At 44.2% G+C, this 19,794-nt stretch overlaps 1 protein-coding gene across 1 annotated transcript in view; it reads right to left on the reverse strand.

Moving 5' to 3' along the window:
• Positions 1 to 701: 701 nt before the first annotated feature.
• The window catches only part of SLC29A3 (solute carrier family 29 member 3), a 53,911-nt gene continuing 34,818 nt past the window's right edge, over positions 702 to 19,794 (reverse strand). Inside the window, exons 5-6 of the mRNA XM_044298628.1 lie at positions 14,310 to 14,472; positions 702 to 3,576 (exon numbers count right to left, since the gene is read on the reverse strand). Of these exons, the coding sequence (XP_044154563.1) occupies positions 2,946 to 3,576; positions 14,310 to 14,472 (794 nt within the window). The 3' untranslated portion in view covers positions 702 to 2,945. The remainder of the gene's footprint in view (positions 3,577 to 14,309; positions 14,473 to 19,794) is intronic.

Consider the following 19,794-nt stretch of genomic DNA (forward strand, 5'->3'; position numbering starts at 1 on the left):
TGTTAAGTACTTGTAGTGCTGTGTGTATATTTTTTGGGGGTAGTAGATTCATTCTAATATACACAGCATTGACTCATATTGGAGCAATTTCTATATATTGGTGTGCCTAATAGTCATATGGTGAATGCAGAACAGAACACCATTTGACCTTTAAATATCAGGTGCCCTTAATTCAGTAATTCATGCAAACTATTCAGAAGAAAAGTCACCTTTACTAACTGAAAATCTGCAGTGTTAACTTGAATTCCAGATGTCCAAGTTTCTCTTAAGGTCGCCAGAAGACTAGGTCATCCTTCTGCTGTGGCAGCAGTTCTAGTTAGTGATCTCTATGTTCTGTGCTTATCTAAACTGTTTTTGAACCGTTTTAATGCTGCCAGAGTGTCTGCTACATCTCACCGCAGCCTATTTCACAATCCAATTACCTTCTGTCTAAAGTAATACTTTATCTGACCCAACCAAGCTGAAGAGAACTTGCTACTCTTCAACAGACATTCCAGCAATGAGCAGTGAAATTAAATTCTGGAGTCCAGCATTTTGATGCATCTGCTGTTCACCTTGGTCCTAATACAAAAAAAAGTCTTGCTCTATGTGGTGTGTTTTAGGAACATTGGAGTTTTAGAATTGACTTACCTCCTGTGAACAGATCTGTGGAGACCAGTAAATATTTTTAGACCGTCCACTATATGAAATGTAAGATCAGATAACATTTTTATTGCAGTTTATTGCAAAAGTGGACCATAACCACAAATACTATTTATACATCACATATCCAAATAGGAGAGGACGGTGCACAGTGATACATTTTTCTTCTATCAGTCGTCTAGATAGTGTTCCGAGATGAAAGTTGTCAGTAAAGGTCACACCAAACCACAATGCAACCCATATATTACAACAAATATAAATGTGGGCGAATACTTGCTGTAAAAAGGCGATCACAATATATATCAAAGCCCTACTATTACAGAAATATTGCAAATATGAGAATTAACAGACAAACCCCATAGATGGCACTGATATAAAAAGTATATCAGAGTCCAAAAAAAATGTGACCTTAAAAAAGCATGCATAATTAACCGCCATAGAAATATTCCTATTGTTTGGGGGAGCCACATCTGGCCAGACACTTTCTGGTTGCTGCAAGGGAAATGTAACATCACATAACGGCAAATCAAATGGATGGCCATCCTTGTAATGCATGGATGGATTGGGTTTGTTGTCATTATTAAGTAGCTCCCCATTCTGGGTCATAAAAGGATGGGGATCACAAACAGGGTGCTCCATCTATGATGGACACCCAAATAGAGCGCTGCATTGTGCTATTCTTCTTTTAAAGACTTTTATAATGATGACCTATACTCTGGATAGATGATCAGTTTCAGACCAGCGGGGGTCCAGGGTGCCGGATCCCTGCTGGTCAGATACTGATAACCTATCCAGAGATCATCAGCTAACTGAGAAGCCACCATAGCGCCGCGGCCTTCTCTCAGAAAATACAAGTTCAGTTGCTCTGACTAATTTCAAGAAAGATTTTTAAAAATAAATTCTGTAATTTAAATAAAACATGATATATTGAGAGAATGGTCAAATAAAATGCTTTTATAAGTTTCAAATATATAGTAACTTCACTGTAACTCGAATTCAAAGACCTGTTTCCAACAGGTTTAAGAAAAACACCACATCTTCTAGTATTACTGAGTAAAATCAATAAATCAAGAATATATTGACTGGCCAGCATCAAACAACCAACAGTAGTAGTAAAGAAAATACTTATCTCTAATCCCCTGCTGCTCCATTGCTAAAGCTCTTTTGGCCCCTGATGGTTTATGTTTATATTCCTACAGCAATGGCGGCCATATATCAACATGACCGCTGGACGGGTGTTGTAGGTGCTAGCATCACCAATGGGTCCAGAGATTGGCTGCAGTAGTCATGTGGGTGTACGGCACATTATCGATATAAGAAAATAAACAAAGATCAGCAGAGACCATCAGAGCATCAGCAGGATGAGCATGCATGCTGCAGCTCCATTCATTCTCTATGGTATACTGCCGGAGACAACAAGTACAGCACTCAGCCATTTCCAGCAGTCCCACAGAGAATGACTGGAGCATCAGGATGTATGCTTGACCATCAGCATGATGGAGTGGGGCCCCTATTCTCAGGGTCAGTGGAGGTACCAGCTGTCAGGCCCCCACTTAACAGTTAGTTACCCCCTATCCTGTGGATAGGTGGATAACTTCAAATCTTGGCACAACCCTTTACAATTTGTTAAAGTCTAAGACAAACTTTTTAAATAAAAATTATATACATTTCAGAAGTATAGCTGTGAAAGAAATACAATAGTACCTCGCAAAAGCTAAGTTTAAAGTAGATTTTTCATGAGATTATAGTACCCTATTTAAAAGGTAGACTAGTATGGGGACAAGTTCAACTTCCTATTAGGCCAAACGGCACACAAAAACAATGTCTTATAGCAGCTATCAAACAATACAGTGGACTCCTACTTAGGAGAGGAGGAGAGCTAACCGCCGCATACCCCAGACTGGCTGCCTTCTATACTGTACATTAATACATAGCAGCCCATTAATCCCTAGAGACAGGAACAAGAGGAGGCAGGGATAGGTGGAGGAAAGAGCTCCCCTAATGAATACAGTCAACTGTCTATAACTATGAGTCCACTGTATTCTGTGTTAGTTCCTTGAAGCCAAATTATACTATTTTTGAGCCATTTGGTCTAAGAGAATGGACCTAGCTCCATATTATGCTGCCCTTAACGTGTCAAGGAACTTTGAGACAATTTTAGATATGTCACAGTGACATATCAAAGGTTTTGACTGGTGGAGGTCTCAGCACTCACCCCATTGATTAAAACCTTTGGACCCATTTCAAAATCTCTAGATAAAAAGAGTCTCTAATAACGTAATTAAATTCTTGTTCATTAAACATCAAATTAAGTGAACGAGCGAGGAGAAAGCAGATCCTATTGCTAACCCCAATCCTAGGAAGAAAGACATTACAATTGCAGTGCCCTCGCTTAATTCCTTGGGGACCACTTTAGGACCGTACACCATGGAGAGTGTCCCCAAGTAACCATTGCTAAATCCCAGCAGAGTGATAAAAATGACTGGATAGACATCACTCTGGAAGAATACTTGGTATATATGTTTTCTGGGCTGGTAATTACAGAACATAAAGAGAGGGATAAAAAAGGTTCGGAGGAAAACCAGCGTTGGAAGGATCTTGCTGTCGGGCCCTGGGCTCTGTATCCATGTGGTGATCTGCCGTCCACTCCAGTCAGCAAAGTTATATACCAGGAAACATGTCAAGGGAGTGAAATACTTATTGGTCCATACACTTCCTGAATGCTTCTCCACAGACTCAATGCCAGCAGAGATGGTCGGGAAAATGATGATACTAATAAAAAATGTGTAAAACAAGCAGACGGCCAGCACTTTGACTTTCTTCAGAATAGGAAATATTGGAGGAGAGTTTGTCTTTGACAAAGCGATGACGGTCTCCTCGGCATCTTCAGCTTCAGAAAGGTCTGGTCCCTCTTCATTTCTATTCAAATAATAGCTTCAAAGAAATACAAAAGAGATACTTAAATACGAGGTGTACAGGTATAGCAGAAGCACGCATTTGTAAACAGTCTGCCAAAAAAATTCAACTGCCTAGTTTTTATTTTTTAATCTGGGCAACACATAAATAATAAGGGCAGGTTGTCTACATAAAACATTGTATATATCATTGTTATGCAGGTTGCTTTCATACCCATTTTTTTTTTTAGGGTGGGGAGAAGGTTCGTCAAAGTTTTAGCAATGTTTTCTTCAGATTTTTTTTTCCTATAGAGAAGTAAAAATTCCCAAAAATAAAATGCCACAGAGCATGCTGAGATTTAAAAACAAAAAACACCATGGAAACTGTCTTAAAGGGAACCTGTCATCAACTTTATGCTGAATGTACTGAGGGCAGCATAAATAAGTGACAGAAATGCTGATTTCAAGGGTGTGTCACTCATGAGCTAAAAGTAACATGGCTGCCGATAACCAACATCACAAAAATTGCAGACTGGGGCTGGAAAAGAGTCCCGGCCACCTGAGAAGAGTCATGATTATTCATGAATTCCTGCTCTCCCTGCCCACCTGCTGATGACTGACAGTCTTCTACTTAGTTTTCTCCCTTTCTCTCTAGGAGAGAACTGCCAATCATCAGCAGATTGGTGAATGCAGGAGATTATGAATAGCCATGACTCTTATTAGGTAGATTTGACTCTTTTCAAGGCCTGGGCTGCAATGCTTATAATGCTGGTTCTTGGCAACCACTTACTTTTAGCTGATGTGTGACACACCGCTGACATCAGCATTTCTGTCACTACGTTTCACTGCCCTCAGTACGGTCAGCATAAAAGTTGATGACAGGTTCCCTTTAAAATGCTGATTCAAAAAACACAGCACAGCAATGTTACATCTGGCTATGGCAATTTATTGCTAAAAAAAAATAAAAGAAAAAAAAGAAAAAAGACAAAAAGGGGTTTAAAATAAAAAGTGAAACCGCTCGTAGGGTGCTACATTATCTGCCTGTATGGTAAATAGTGATGGTCAGTTCTCAGTGTTCGCCAGCGAACACATGCGGGCTGTCATCTTTATCAAGGTAGACTCATCCGTCCGACGATGCATAGGTAAGCCCTTACCTGTGCCTGTGTCGGAAGCCGGTCTGAAATCAAATGTAGTCTCCGGGAGCAGGCAGTTCTGAGAAAAGCCGCCGGGGGCCTTCATCAGGCTGTTCCCGGAGACTGCATTTGATCTCAGACCGGCTCCCGGCATCGCCAGACGGGTGAGTTTACCTTACAAAAGATGGCAGCCCGCATGTGTTCACTGGCGAACACTGCAAACTGACCATCGCTGCTGGTAAAAGGTTATATGAAAGCATAACAATGTACCTAAGAAACATAAGACCCTAAATCTTAAAGGGGTTGTGCAGGCTGTATATATTGATGACATATCATCAGGATAGGTCATCAATATCTGATTGGCAGGGGTCTAACACCCTTGCTGATCATCTGTTTGAAGAGGAGGTGACTGTTCATGCGAGTGCCGCCTTCCTTTCAGTACAGTGTCCATCGTCTAGAAAGTGCCTAACCCCTGCCTAACCCCTTTAAAGAAGCATTCATACAAAAATGTTTATTCTCTGGCTTGTTCGGAACATGATGTTGTAATTATAATAAAGGCAATCTTCTTACATTTGCGAGTTATCCACTCCCTTCTGGTCCTCAGCTGTGTCTGTCATGATACAGCTGAGGACCAGAAATTAATTCACACATTAAGTCACTGGTAAGAAGAGTACAGACCAGGTCCACAAATAGTGGGCATTATATGAATGATTTTATGCTCAAACTGCGTGGTTTTTAAACAGACAGTGCCAGACAATTTTCACACATACAGAGCACATGGCTGTTAACCCCTTCCCACCCCATGATGTATATACATCTTTGGCGGGTGAAGTAAAGAATTAGCATAGCTGAGCCATCAGCAGCTCTAAATTACAGCTCACACACTACTTTTATGGCCGGGACTGGAGTTAACTTTGGAAAAAGGACGTATATACCCCCAAAATGGTACCAGCAAAAAATACAGCTCTCCCAATAAAAAGTCTTCCCACATCTCTGTGGACGGAAACATAAAAAATGTGGCTCTTAGAATATGGCAAGACAAAAACGAATTGTTTTATTGTGCAAAAGCAGTTAAACAGAAAAATAATACAAATTTCCTGGAGTGGTCCCGATTGATTTTTTTAGCCTTATAAACTTTGGGGCACATTTATTAAGACCGGGGTTTTAGACGGCGGTCTTAATAAAGCCCTAAGCTGGTGGAGGATCCGCTGAAGTTATGTAGAGGCGGCGGCCTCTTTATAACTTCGGGGGATCCTCTGCGAGTTCTATATGTAAGACAGCTTCTTAGCTGACTGACATTTAAACCCTTTTCTATGCCCTAAAACAGATGTAGAAAGTGGTAATGAGACAAGCCTGCTGCCCCCCCCCCCCCCCCCCCCTTTTGTAGACCTATAGTGAGCGGGGAGAAGTCACAGATTGTGGCGCAACAAGCGTATTTCAGCTTAATAAAATGACCCCCTATGTTACTATGTAAATTTATTACACATAAATGTTCTGAACTAAAGAATAATGTTAACGCCTTATATGTGACAATTTGTAAACGGCACAAAATGTAAAACATTTGAACAGTTTTTCCATTCCCCAATGAAAAAGCGCAAATGTTTAATTGTCCAGGAATATCTAAGTTTGATCATCCTCTGGTCCGCGGCTCGTTTACTTCCTCCCAGGCATAGTCACCTGGTTTGCTGCAGCCAATGACTTAGCTTCTGCACTGACGTGTCCACAGGAGAAACGTCACTGCTGAAGCCAGGAGCTGGTTGCAACAGAGCACGTGACCGTGGCAGGGAGGAAGTAAACGATTGGAGGACTGGAAGTTAGGAGCAGGTAAATATAAATCTTTCAAAAGAAGAGGCAGGCTGCCTGCATCAGTTAAAATTTAGGCATTTCCAGACAACCCCTTTAAGGGGTTACCAACAAATTTTAAAGGTGTGCCAATTTGTGGTAATACTGTATGATAGCGCCATTTTGAATCACATGGTGCCTGCCATGTGTGAATTCAGTCTCATTATTGAGAATTGCATATACGAAGTCTATAATACATGATTAACAATTAGGAGGGCTCAGAAGATAATCATCATGCCACAACATACTGCAGCCAGACACCACGCGTGAACCTGGCCTAAAACTGCAAGCGACAATGAGCTTGAATTTCGTTGAATTTCACATTTTCAGAAGGGAAGCAGTACAATGCCACCTACTGACAACAAGCTGAACTGCAGTATACTCCATATTAATTTAATAGAATGAATCAAATAAGGGAGTTTCCTTTAATAAAAAAAATCTAGATAAGTGGGAATTTCATAATGTGAATATTTTCTTGAAATTCATCGAGTTCCTGCATGCCTGAAAGACTGCCCAGCCGTTCCATGAAAAGTATACTATTGGAACTATACATTTTTACATGCAAAACTCACACCTCCTTCTTAATACTGGAGATGTGAGAGAAAGCAAGAAAAACAACACTAGTAGAAGATCTCCAGGAGATGGAAGGCAAGCTGCTCATAGGACCTATGTCATGGTTTTATTCAATATGTTATAGCTGGTTAAAAAAAAATGACAGACCCACTAAAGATCTGCAAAACAGATCTGTCATATTCATAATGGATCGTGTAAAAATACAGTCCATAGTGTGCAAGTTAATAGACCCTTACCAACACAAAAGAGAACCTGTTACCAGAAACATTAGGCTCTGTTCACATCAAATGGAAACCATGGTGCAGTTCCATACAATGGAGTCCGTCCAACCTTGTCGTTTTGCCAGGAAAAAATAAATAAAAATTGTACTATTCAACTGTGATGTAATCAGCAACGGAGGCCCGTCAAGGATGGGAACTCCTAAAAAACTCGAAGAACATCCTTTCTGACACCTTGGAGGTCGAGATAATAGGTGAAATTGCACCTACTAGCTAAAGCGGTTACCTAACCAAAACAGCCCCTATAAAGTAATTGTAGTTGGGGGCCTCCTTCACTGATCCAGTCAGGAGAGACTCTGCAAAGAAGGATTCTTGCTTAGGAAGCTCCTGAACTCTGCCGCTCAATCTTAAAGGGGATGTCCAACTTCATATAGGTTTTAAATACCCCTCAACCAGCAGGACCTGTTGAGGGATACTTACCTGCTCCAAGAAACTTGCCTTCAGCTCCATGGGTCCACCCACGGGATGGACTGGGAGCTTAAAGTAGCCCTGGAAAAAAGCCTAAAAGTGGCCCCATGTTGTAATGGGACCAAATTGACAGAAGGTGGGACAATACAATCCTATAGGGCCAGCATAGGTAGGCAGGGACACGAGATGTAGGAATGGCCAGCAATACCGCAGTGCTGCAAAAGCAGAACTAAATAACACAGTGCAGCACAAAATACTATCACCATCGCCACAGTATTCAACTGTATGACTGTCATGAAGGGCACCTGTGGCAGTTGGTCAGGTGCATAAGTACCTGAATGCTCCTACATTAATTAATGCTGAGAGCATAGGATCGCTATTTACCTGGCCAGCAGCCACGAGGAAGGCTTGGGCAGTCCCATGGGCATAAGCCCACTAATACATTTTCATGTATGATCTATGGGCAGTCCACCCCTGGGTCCACCTGTCTTCACTGTGCTTCGGTCCAAGCATGTAAACACCTAGAGTGGGCAGCAGAGATGTGTCCCCAAATGGCAAATCACTGCTGCCTCCTGGGACAGTCTATGGACAGTCTTTGACTGCAGTGCCACACATCACCCTATCCATACCGGAAGTTTACATGCAGGGACTGAAGCATTGTTAAAACAGTTTTAGACCCAAGGAGCCGGAACTGAGTGATCAGAAGCAGGACATCGACACAATTCTAAAATTTTTGGCTCTATACACCACCACAATGGATTTGAAATGAAACACTAGATTTGCTTTAACTGCAGACTGTCAGCTTTAATTTGAGGGTATTTACATCCAAATCAGGTGAACGGTGTAGGAATTATAATAGTTTGCACATGTGCCTTCCACTTGTTAAGGGACCAAAAGTAATGGGACAATTGGCTTCTCGGCTGTTCCATCGCCAAGTGTGTGTTATTCCCTCATATCCCAATTACAATGAGCAGATAATGCCTCGTTTACACGTCATTGTTTTGGTCAGTGATTTCAATCAGTGATCGTGAGCCAAAACCAGGATTGGAGCCTCCACAGACATGAGGAATAAGGGAAAGATCTGCTCCTGTTCTATGTTTAGAGCCACACCTGGTTCCGGCTCACAATCACTGATGGAAATAATCACTGACCAAAACACTGACATGTGAATGAGGCACAAAATGTCCAGAGTTCATTTCAAGTGTGCTATTTGCATTTGGAATCTGTTGCTGTCAACTCTCAAGATGAGATCCAAAGAGCTGTCACTATCAGTGAGGCAAGCCATCATTAGGCTAAAAAAACAAACCAACCAGAGAGATAGCAAAAACATTAGGCGTGGCCAAAACAACTGTTTGGAATGCACCGGTGAGCTCAGCAACACCAAAAGACCCGGAAGACCACGGAAAACAACTGTGGTGGATGACCGAAAAATTATTTCCCTGGTGAAGAAAATACCCTTCACAAGAGTTGGCCAGATCAAGAACACTCTCCAGGAGGTAGGTGTATGTGTATCAAAGTCAACAATCAAGAGAAGACTTCACCAGAGTGAATACAGAGGGTTCACCACAAGATGTAAACCATTGGTGAGCCTCAAAAACAGGAAGGCCAGATTAGAGAGTTTGCCAAACGACATCTAAAAAAACCTTCACAGTTCTGGAACAACATCCTATGAACAGATGAGACCAAAATCAACTTGTACCAGAGTGATGGGAAGAGAAGAGTATGGAGAAGGAAAGAAACTGCTCATGCTCCTAAGCATACCACCTCATCAGTGAAGCATGGTGGTGGTAGTGTCATGGCGTGGGCATGTATGGCTGCCAATAGAACTGGTTCTCTTGTATTTATTGATGATCTGACTGCTGACAAAAGCAGCAGGATGAATTCTGAAGTGTTTCGGGCAATATTATCTGCTCATATTTAGCCAAATGCTTCAGAACTCATTGGACGGCACTTCACAGCACAGATGGACAATGATCCAAAGCGTACTGCAAAAGCAACCAAAGAGTTTTTTAAGGGAAAGAAGTGGAATGTTATGCAATGGCCAAGTCAATCACCTGACCTGAATCCGATTGAGCATGCATTTCACTTGCTGAAGACAAAACTGAAGGGAAAATGCCCCAAGAACAAGCAGGAACTGAAGACAGCTGCAGTAGAGGCCTGGCAGAGCATCATTAGGGATGAAACCCAGCGTCTGGTGATGTCTATGCGTTCCAGACTTCAGGCTGTAATTGACTGCAAAGGATTTTCAACCAAGTATTAAAAAGTTAAAGTTTGATTTATGATTATTCTGTCCCATTACTTTTGGTCCCTTAACAAGTGGGAGGCACACATGCAAACTGTTGTAATTCCTACACCGTTCACCTGATTCGGATGTAAATACCCTCAAATTAAAGATGACAGTCTGCAGTTAAAGCACATCTTGATCGTTCCATTTCAAATCCATTGTGGTGGTGTATAGAGCCAAATATGTTTGAACTGTGTCAATGTCCCAATATTTATGGACCTGACTGTATATGTAATTCTAGAAGATATGATTACCCAAGGACTTTTTACTAGCATCACAAGGTGGTCATGCATATCCAATATAAAGGAGGCTGCATTATTTTATCTGGGTCATGGTGTGATGACCACAAACATAACATCTTCTTTCTTTTTGCTGAAGTTGTACTTCACTCGTGGCATGTAGTGCTGTGTATTGAGAAACAATCCTTAGTCATGTGCCTGAGAAGACTCTTGCTCTTGTCTGAGAATTATACTTCTCTTTCATATGTCATAAGTCATCTAAGCCGAAACTCTCAAGTTTCGGTCTGTGGTTTTCTGTTATTTATGACTAAATCCAGAAATTCTAGTTACATGGCACAAAACAGTGAATGAAAGAAAATTCTGCATTGTATTTCTTTTATATTTGATCACACAAGGAAGAGTACGTGATGTACAACATATAACTTTAAAACACTGCTCACATCTCTTATGATCGTGAAGTAGAGCTGTCTCCCACAATAGAATGGTACAGTCCATAGAGGTGTCCTGTAGAGTTCATGATGTCAGTCACATAACCTGAAAGTCATCTGAACCCTACTATTCAGTTGGCAGCAGTGTTATAAGGAGGACATACACTGGGTGAGTTTATGGGGTGCTTTCATGGTATATTAATTATGTTATTGCAACAACTACTTTACCACGTGTGTGTATGCACTGGGTCTAGCATGGCTACCTGTCTCTAGGTGATGTTGTCTTGTTATCTGTATTGTTAGGGTTTGTTTACAAACACCAAAGCACCCCCATTGATCCAGAGAACAAGAGTGTTTGAGACCTCTGTGTGAATGAAGTGACCACTGCACTCGTTGTGGTCCTACATACATGCTACCACTCCATTCACTCAGCGAACTTGTGACTGTGAAGGTCCCTGCAGTCAGAAACACTCAGCAACCACACCTATGCATAGGTGATAAATGTCATTTGTAGGCCAATCCCTTAGAATGTCATGTGCTGAGATGTGTCAGATACTTGAGCACATCTCATGTGATAACCAAGATGCTAATGGTATGAGGCGGTCATATAATGCTTTGCAGAGTCTAGTGACAGACATCATGCTCAGCCCTATTTAGTTACCCAGGCTACACATGACTACGGCATAGACTGAACAGCCCTGGCTTAGTCTCTCTCTGATGGGGTCCCAGCCCTCATCACTGGTCACAATGTCTGCCGAAATGTGGTCTCCTAAACTCAATAGAAGTTTAAAATAAGCACAACAGGAGTCATGTTCCTATACCAGAAACTGGTGCAATCAAAAAAAGGTCTAAGCTTAAAATCAGATATACCATACTGCTCTCTACTTGTTAGGCTACTTTCACATTAGCGTTTTCAATTCCGCTATTGAGATCAGTCATAGGATCTCAATACCAAAAGAAAACACTTCAGTTTTGTCCCCAGTCATTGTCAATGGGGACAAAACTGTACTGAACGAAACGGAGTGCACCAAAATGTATTCCATACCGTTTGGTTGCGCTCCCATCGCGGACAGAATAACGCTGCAAGCAGCGTTTTTCTGTCCGCGATGTGATGTGGAACAAAACGGATCCGTCTTGACACACCAAGTCAAGGGGGACGGAGCTCTGACAAAATAGAAAACGGATCCGTCCCCCATTGACTTTCAATGGTGTTCATGACGGATCCGTCATGGCTATAGAAGACATAATACAACCGGATCCGTTCATGATGGATGCATGCGGTTGTATTATGGTTACAGAAGAGTTATGGATTTGCAAAAAACGCTAATGTGAAAGTAGCCTCAACTGCTCTTGACCTATACTACAAGCACTGAACTGCCCTCTACCAGTGCTACACGTACTGTACTGCCCTCTACCTGTGCTACACGTACTGTACTGCCCTCTACCTGTGCTACACGTACTGTACTGCCCTCTACCTGTGCTACACGTACTGTACTGCCCTCTACCTGTGCTACACGTACTGTACTGCCCTCTACCTGTGCTACACGTACTGTACTGCCCTCTACCTGTGCTACACGTACTGTACTGCCCTCTACCTGTGCTACACGTACTGTACTGCCCTCTACCTGTGCTACACGTACTGTACTGCCCTCTACCTGTGCTACACGTACTGTACTGCCCTCTACCTGTGCTACACGTACTGTACTGCCCTCTACCTGTGCTACACGTACTGTACTGCCCTCTACCTGTGCTACACGTACTGTACTGCCCTCTGTGCTACATGTACTGTACTGCTCTCTACCTGTGCTACATGTACTCTTCTGCTCTCTACCTGTAGTACACTTACTGTTCTGCTCTCTACCTGTGCTACATGTACTGTAGTGCTCTCTACCTGTGCTACACGTACTGTACTGCCCTCTACCTGTGCTACATGTACTGTACTGCCCTCTGTGCTACATGTACTGTACTGCTCTCTACCTGTGCTACATGTACTCTTCTGCTCTCTACCTGTAGTACACTTACTGTTCTGCTCTCTACCTGTGCTACATGTACTGTAGTGCTCTCTACCTGTGTTACACATACTATAGTGGTCTCTTCCTGTACTACACATACTGTAGTGCTCTCCACCTGTACTACACACACTGAACTGCTCTCTACCTGTGCTACATGTACTGTACTATTATCTACCTGTGTTACACGTACTGTACTATTATCTACCTGTGCTACACATACTATAGTGGTCTCTATCTGTGCTACACGTACTGTAGTGCTCTCTACCTGTGCAACACATACTATAGTGCTCTCTACCTGTGCTACACATACTATAGTGCTCTCTACCTGTACTACACATACTGTAATGGTCTCTACCTGTACATGTACTGCTCTCTATCTGTACTACACGCACTGTACTGCTCTCTACCTGTGCTACATGTACTGTACTATTATCTACCTGTGCTACACGTACTGTACTATTATCTACCTGTGCTACACATACTATAGTGGTCTCTACCTGTGCTACACATACTATAGTGCTCTCTATCTGTACTACACATACTGTAGTGCTCTCTACCTGTGCTACACATACTGTAATGGTCTCTACCTGTACATGTACTGCTCTCTATCTGTACTACACGCACTGTACTGCTCTCTACCTGTGCTACATGTACTGTACTATTATCTACCTGTGCTACACGTACTGTACTATTATCTACCTGTGCTACACATACTATAGTGGTCTCTACCTGTGCTACACATACTGTAGTGCTCTCTACCTGTGCTACACATACTATAGTGGTCTCTACCTGTACTGCTCTCTATCTGTACTACACGCACTGTACTGCTCTCTACCTGTGCCACATCTATTGTACTGCTCTCTACCTGTAACTACTAAACAAATATACAAGACCCTATCTGGGAAGAGTTTACTATTAACCAACAAATCAGGCCTATTTAGGCTATTAACCTCACTTGTCCCAGATATTAAAACTTAACTTTTAATAAGTCTACTAAGAGTTTCTGGATGAAAAGAAAGTGAGCTCAAAAGGAATTAAAACTTTCTGATGTCCTGTCAGTACTACAGCATTAGTATCCTAGCTGGAATGTGAGCCGGGGGTGCACAAATTCACACACTTTATTGCTGTGTTAGCAGATCTATATAGCACCGTCCTATCTATATCGCCATAGAGGATTCAATGTGCAAACACTAAAGAAACAGGACATGCTCTGCTATTACTACTTGTCACTGGAAATGACACGGACATCAGAGTCTAAAACATAAGACTGTCCCCCAACATGTTTCGCCAGCTAATCTGGCTTTCTGGCTTCATCAGGGGTGACGGACAGAAGATGTACTACATCTACGGTACATCTTCTGCTACATGCTCTGTACTGCTATCTACCTGTTCTACATTCACTCAACTGCTACCTACTTCAGCTACACTTACTGTATGAAGTATAATCAGAGTAGCATCTGGAATCTAACCCTCAATTCTAATGCAGAAATAGTAAAAACGTGCTGAAAGTAAACCCTGCATCATTGTGACCATTATATGCTTTACTAATATGGATGGCACAATACTGAAATCTTACCTGGAATACTGTATCCTAGGAAGGATCAGATACACAACAATGCATACAAGAAGGAAGAAATCAGCAGTAAGGAAATAAGCAAGAGCACTATCTGTAACATTGGATGCCAAGGACAGGTCCAGAATGGCAGCCAAAGCACTGATTGTTCCTCCCATCGCCTGACCTGAAAATAAAGAAATAAAGGTGAATATCCTGTATGGTTCTTTTTATTGGTTATTTCATACAGTGATAGATATAAAACACCAGGCAATGGTGGAGATGTAAACAGGACATATTGGAATCCTCTGTATCCACAGGATGTAAGATGGCGGTGGTCACTTGACTTGGTTCCTAGCTTTCTTCACTACGACTCAGGCGCTGTATGGGAACTCGACACACCTGGCACATGTGCAGATATAGGCAGCAGAATCTCCTGTATCTGGGCATGTGCTGGATGCATCTAGTTACCATCCAGAATATGTAGCTTATGTGGAGGCAGAGGTCAACCGGCTGCCGCCATCTTGTATCCTATGGACACAGAGGATTCCAGCTTACTGTGTTCACATCATTAATACCAGGGCAGCTGGGGGGTCTTTACCTTCACAGTTAGGGTACAGCACAAAATAGCTTATGCTTGAGTGTATTTGAAACATTAAGGTTCACAGCCTTTTTATGCATTTATGTATATATTGACCAACCCTTTTCAGCAGGACATACCCATTAGATTAATGTTGGCTGAACCTCACCAGCAGATGTGGGAGGAGAGAAGGACGTGGCAGATGGATTTCAACGTGCCCCAAAGTGTACCCGTCTCCCTGTTGAGAACACATGCATGTTCTGCTGAACTGAGCTTGCATGTGTATGGAGTCACAAGCAATAGCCGTCAGCTGCTATCTATGGCATGGGGTCCCAGCCCTCATCACTGGTCACTATGTCTGCCGAAATGTGGTCTCCTAAACTCAATAGTATGTAATGTTCCCGTGTAGTGCTCCAGCCTGTACTGCCCTCCATGTAGTGCTCCAGCCTGTACTGCCCTCCTTGTAGTTCTCCAGCATGTAATGTTCCCATGTAGTGCTCCAGCCTGCACTGCCCTCCATGTAGTGCTCTAGCATGTAATGTTCCCTTGTAGTGCTCCAGCCTGTACTGCCCTCCTTGTAGTGCTCCAGCATGTAATGTTCCCATGTAGTGCTCCAGTCTGTACTGCCCTCCATGTAGTGCTCCAGCCTGCACTGCCCTCCATGTAGTGCTCTAGCATGCAATGTTCCCATGTAGTGCTCCAGCCTGTACTGCCCTCCTTGTAGTTCTCCAGCATGTAATGTTCCCATGTAGTGCTCCAGCCTGCACTGCCCTCCTTGTAGTTCTCCAGCATGTAATGTTCCCATGTAGTGCTCCAGCCTGTACTGCCCTCCATGTAGTGCTCCAGCCTGTACTGCCCTCCATGTAGTGCTCCAGCCTGCACTGCCCTCCTTGTAGTTCTCCAGCATGTAATGTTCCCATGTAGTGCTCCAACCTGTACTGCCCTCCATGTAGTGCTCCAGCCTGCACTGCCCTCCTTGTAGTTCTCCAGCATGTAATGTTCCCATGTAGTGCTCCAGCCTGTACTGCCCTCCTTGTAGTTCTCCAGCATGTAATGTTCCCATGTAGTGCTCCAGCCTGTACTGCCCTCCTTGTAGTGCTCCAGCCTGTAATGTTCCCATGTAGTTCTCCAGCCTGTAATGCCCCCTATAGGGCTCCAGCCTGTACTGCCCTCCATATAGTGCTCCAGCCTGTAATGCCCCCTATAGGGCTCCAGCCTGTACTGCCCTCCATGTAGTGCTCCAGCTTGCACTGCCCTCCATGTAGTGCTCTAGCATGTAATGTTCCCATGTAGTGCTCCAGCCTGTACAGCCCTCCTTGTAGTGCTCTAGCCTGTAATGTTCCCATGTAGTGCTCCAGCCTGTACTGCCCTCCATGTAGTGCTCCAGCCTGCACTGCCCTCCATGTAGTGCTCTAGCCTGTAATGTTCCCATGTAGTGCTCCAGCCTGTACTGCCCTCCTTGTAGTGCTCCAGCCTGTACTGCCCTCCTTGTAGTGCTCTAGCATGTAATGGTTCACATGTAGTCCTCCAGCCTGTACTGCCCTCCATGTAGTGCTCCAGCCTGTAATGCCCCCTATAGGGCTCCAGCCTGTACTGCCCTCCATATAGTGCTCCAGCCTGCACTGCCCTCCATGTAGTGCTCTAGCATGTAATGTTCCCATGTAGTGCTCCAGCCTGTACTGCCCTCCTTGTAGTGCTCCAGCATGTAATGTTCCCATGTAGTGCTCCAGCCTGCACTGCCCTCCATGTAGTGCTCTAGCATGTAATGTTCCCATGTAGTGCTCCAGCCTGTACTGCCCTCCTTGTAGTGCTCCAGCATGTAATGTTCCCATGTAGTGCTCCAGCCTGTAATGCCCCCTATAGGGCTCCAGCCTGTACTGCCCTCCATATAGTGCTCCAGCCTGTAATGCCCCCTATAGGGCTCCAGCCTGTACTGCCCTCCATGTAGTGCTCCAGCCTGCACTGCCCTCCATGTAGTGCTCCAGCCTGCACTGCCCTCCATGTAGTGCTCTAGCATGTAATGTTCCCATGTAGTGCTCCAGCCTGTACTGCCCTCCTTGTAGTGCTCCAGCCTGTAATGTTCCCATGTAGTGCTTCAGCCTGTACTGCCCTCCTTGTAGTGCTCTAGCATGTAATGGTTCCCATGTAGTGCTCCAGCCTGTACTGCCCTCCATGTAGTGCTCCAGCCTGTAATGCCCCCTATAGGGCTACAGCCTGTACTGCCCTCCATATAGTGCTCCAGCCTGTACTGCCCTCCATATAGTGCTCCAGCCTGTACTGCCCTCCTTGTAGTGCTCCAGCCTGTACTGCCCTCCTTGTAGTGCTCCAGCCTGTACTGCCCTCCTTGTAGTGCTCCAGCCTGTACTGCCCTCCCTGTATGTTCCCATGTAGTGCTCCAGCCTGCACTGCCCTCCTTGTAGTTCTCCAGCATGTAATGTTCCCATGTAGTGCTCCAGCCTGTACTGCCCTCCATGTAGTGCTCCAGCCTGCACTGCCCTCCATGTAGTGCTCTAGCATGTAATGTTCCCATGTAGTGCTCCAGCCTGCACTGCCCTCCTTGTAGTGCTCCAGCATGTAATGTTCCCATGTAGTGCTCCAGCCTGTACTGCCCTCCATGTAGTGCTCCAGCCTGCACTGCCCTCCATGTAGTGCTCTAGCATGTAATGTTCCCATGTAGTGCTCCAGCCTGTAATGCCCCCTATAGGGCTCCAGCCTGTACTGCCCTCCATATAGTGCTCCAGCCTGTAATGCCCTCTATAGGGCTCCAGCCTGTACTGCCCTCCATGTAGTGCTCCAGCTTGCACTGCACTCCATGTAGTGCTCTAGCATGTAATGTTCCCATGTAGTGCTCCAGCCTGTACTGCCCTCCTTGTAGTGCTCCAGCCTGTAATGTTCCTATGTAGTGCTTCAGCCTGTACTGCCCTCCTTGTAGTGCTCTAGCATGTAATGGTTCCCATGTAGTGCTCCAGCCTGTACTGCCCTCCATGTAGTGCTCCAGCCTGTAATGCCCCCTATAGGGCTACAGCCTGTACTGCCCTCCATATAGTGCTCCAGCCTGTACTGCCCTCCTTGTAGTGCTCCAGCCTGTACTGCCCTCCTTGTAGTGCTCCAGCCTGTAATGCCCCCTATAGGGCTCCAGCCTGTACTGCCCTCCATGTAGTGCTCCAGCCTGCACTGCCCTCCTTGTAGTTCTCCAGCATGTAATGTTCCCATGTAGTGCTCCAGCCTGTACTGCCCTCCATGTAGTGCTCCAGCCTGCACTGCCCTCCATGTAGTGCTCCAGCATGTAATGTTCCCATGTAGTGCTCCAGCCTGTACTGCCCTCCATGTAGTGCTCCAGCCTGTACTGCCCTCCTTGTAGTGCTCCAGCATGTAATGTTCCCATGTAGTGCTCCAACCTGTACTGCCCTCCATATAGTGCTCCAGCCTGTACTGCCCTCCATATACAGGGAGTGCAGAATTATTAGGCAAGTTTTAGTTTTTAGTTTTAGCTATTTTAGGGGGATATCTGTGTGTGCAGGTGACTATTACTGTGCATAATTATTAGGCAACTTAACAAAAAACAAATATATACCCATTTCAATTATTTATTTTTACCAGTGAAACCAATAGAACATCTCAACATTCACAAATATAAATTTCTGACATTCAAAAACAAAACAAAAACAAATCAGTGACCAATATAGCCACCTTTCTTTGCAAGGACACTCAAAAGCCTGCCATCCATGGATTCTGTCATTGTTTTGATCTGTTCACCATCAACATTGCGTGCAGCAGCAACCACAGCCTCCCAGACACTGTTCAGAGAGGTGTACTGTTTTCCCTCCTTGTAAATCTCAAATTTGATGATGGACCACAGGTTCTCAATGGGGTTCAGATCAGGTGAACAAGGAGGCCATGTCATTAGATTTTCTTCTTTTATACCCTTTCTTGCCAGCCACGCTGTGGAGTACTTGGACGCGTGTGATGGAGCATTGTCCTGCATGAAAATCATGTTTTTCTTCAAGGATGCAGACTTCTTCCTGTACCACTGCTTGAAGGTGTCTTCCAGAAACTGGCAGTAGGACTGGGAGTTGAGCTTGACTACATCCTCAACCCGAAAAGGCCCCACAAGCTCATCTTTGATGATACCAGCCCAAACCAGTACTCCACCTCCACCTTGCTGGCGTCTGAGTCGGACTGGAGCTCTCTGCCCTTTACCAATCCAGCCACGGGCCCATTCATCTGGCCCATCAAGACTCACTCTCATTTCATCAGTCCATAAAACCTTAGAAAAATCAGTCTTGAGATATTTCTTGGCCCAGTCTTGACGTTTCAGCTTGTGTGTCTTGTTCAGTGGTGGTCGTCTTTAAGCCTTTCTTACCTTGGCCATGTCTCTGACTATTGCACACCTTGTGTTTTTGGGCACTCCAGTGATGTTGCAGCTCTGAAATATGGCCAAACTGGTGGCAAGTGGCATCTTGGCAGCTGCACGCTTGACTTTTCTCAGTTCATGGGCAGTTATTTTGCGCCTTGGTTTTTCCACACGCTTCTTGCGACCCTGTTGACTATTTTGAATGAAACGCTTGATTGTTCGATGATCACGCTTCAGAAGCTTTGCAATTTTAAGAGTGCTGCATCCCTCTGCAAGATATCTCACTATTTTTGACTTTTCTGAGCCTGTCAAGTCCTTCTTTTGACCCATTTTGCCAAAGGAAAGGAAGTTGCCTAATAATTATGCACACCTTATATAGGGTGTTGATGTCATTAGACCACACCCCTTCTCATTACAGAGGTGCACATCACCTAATATGCTTAACACTCTTTTGCACCTGGTAACCTCTATCACATGGTCTGGTGTGGGTGTGGCTCGCGGCCTGGCTTCATTCACATTGTACAACCGCAGTATTCATGCTGGGCATTTGTGGGGAGCTTGGCTGCGAGCTGAAT

The sequence above is a fragment of the Bufo gargarizans genome, chromosome 6 (assembly GCF_014858855.1).
Source record: "Bufo gargarizans isolate SCDJY-AF-19 chromosome 6, ASM1485885v1, whole genome shotgun sequence".
Lineage (NCBI taxonomy): Eukaryota > Metazoa > Chordata > Amphibia > Anura > Bufonidae > Bufo > Bufo gargarizans.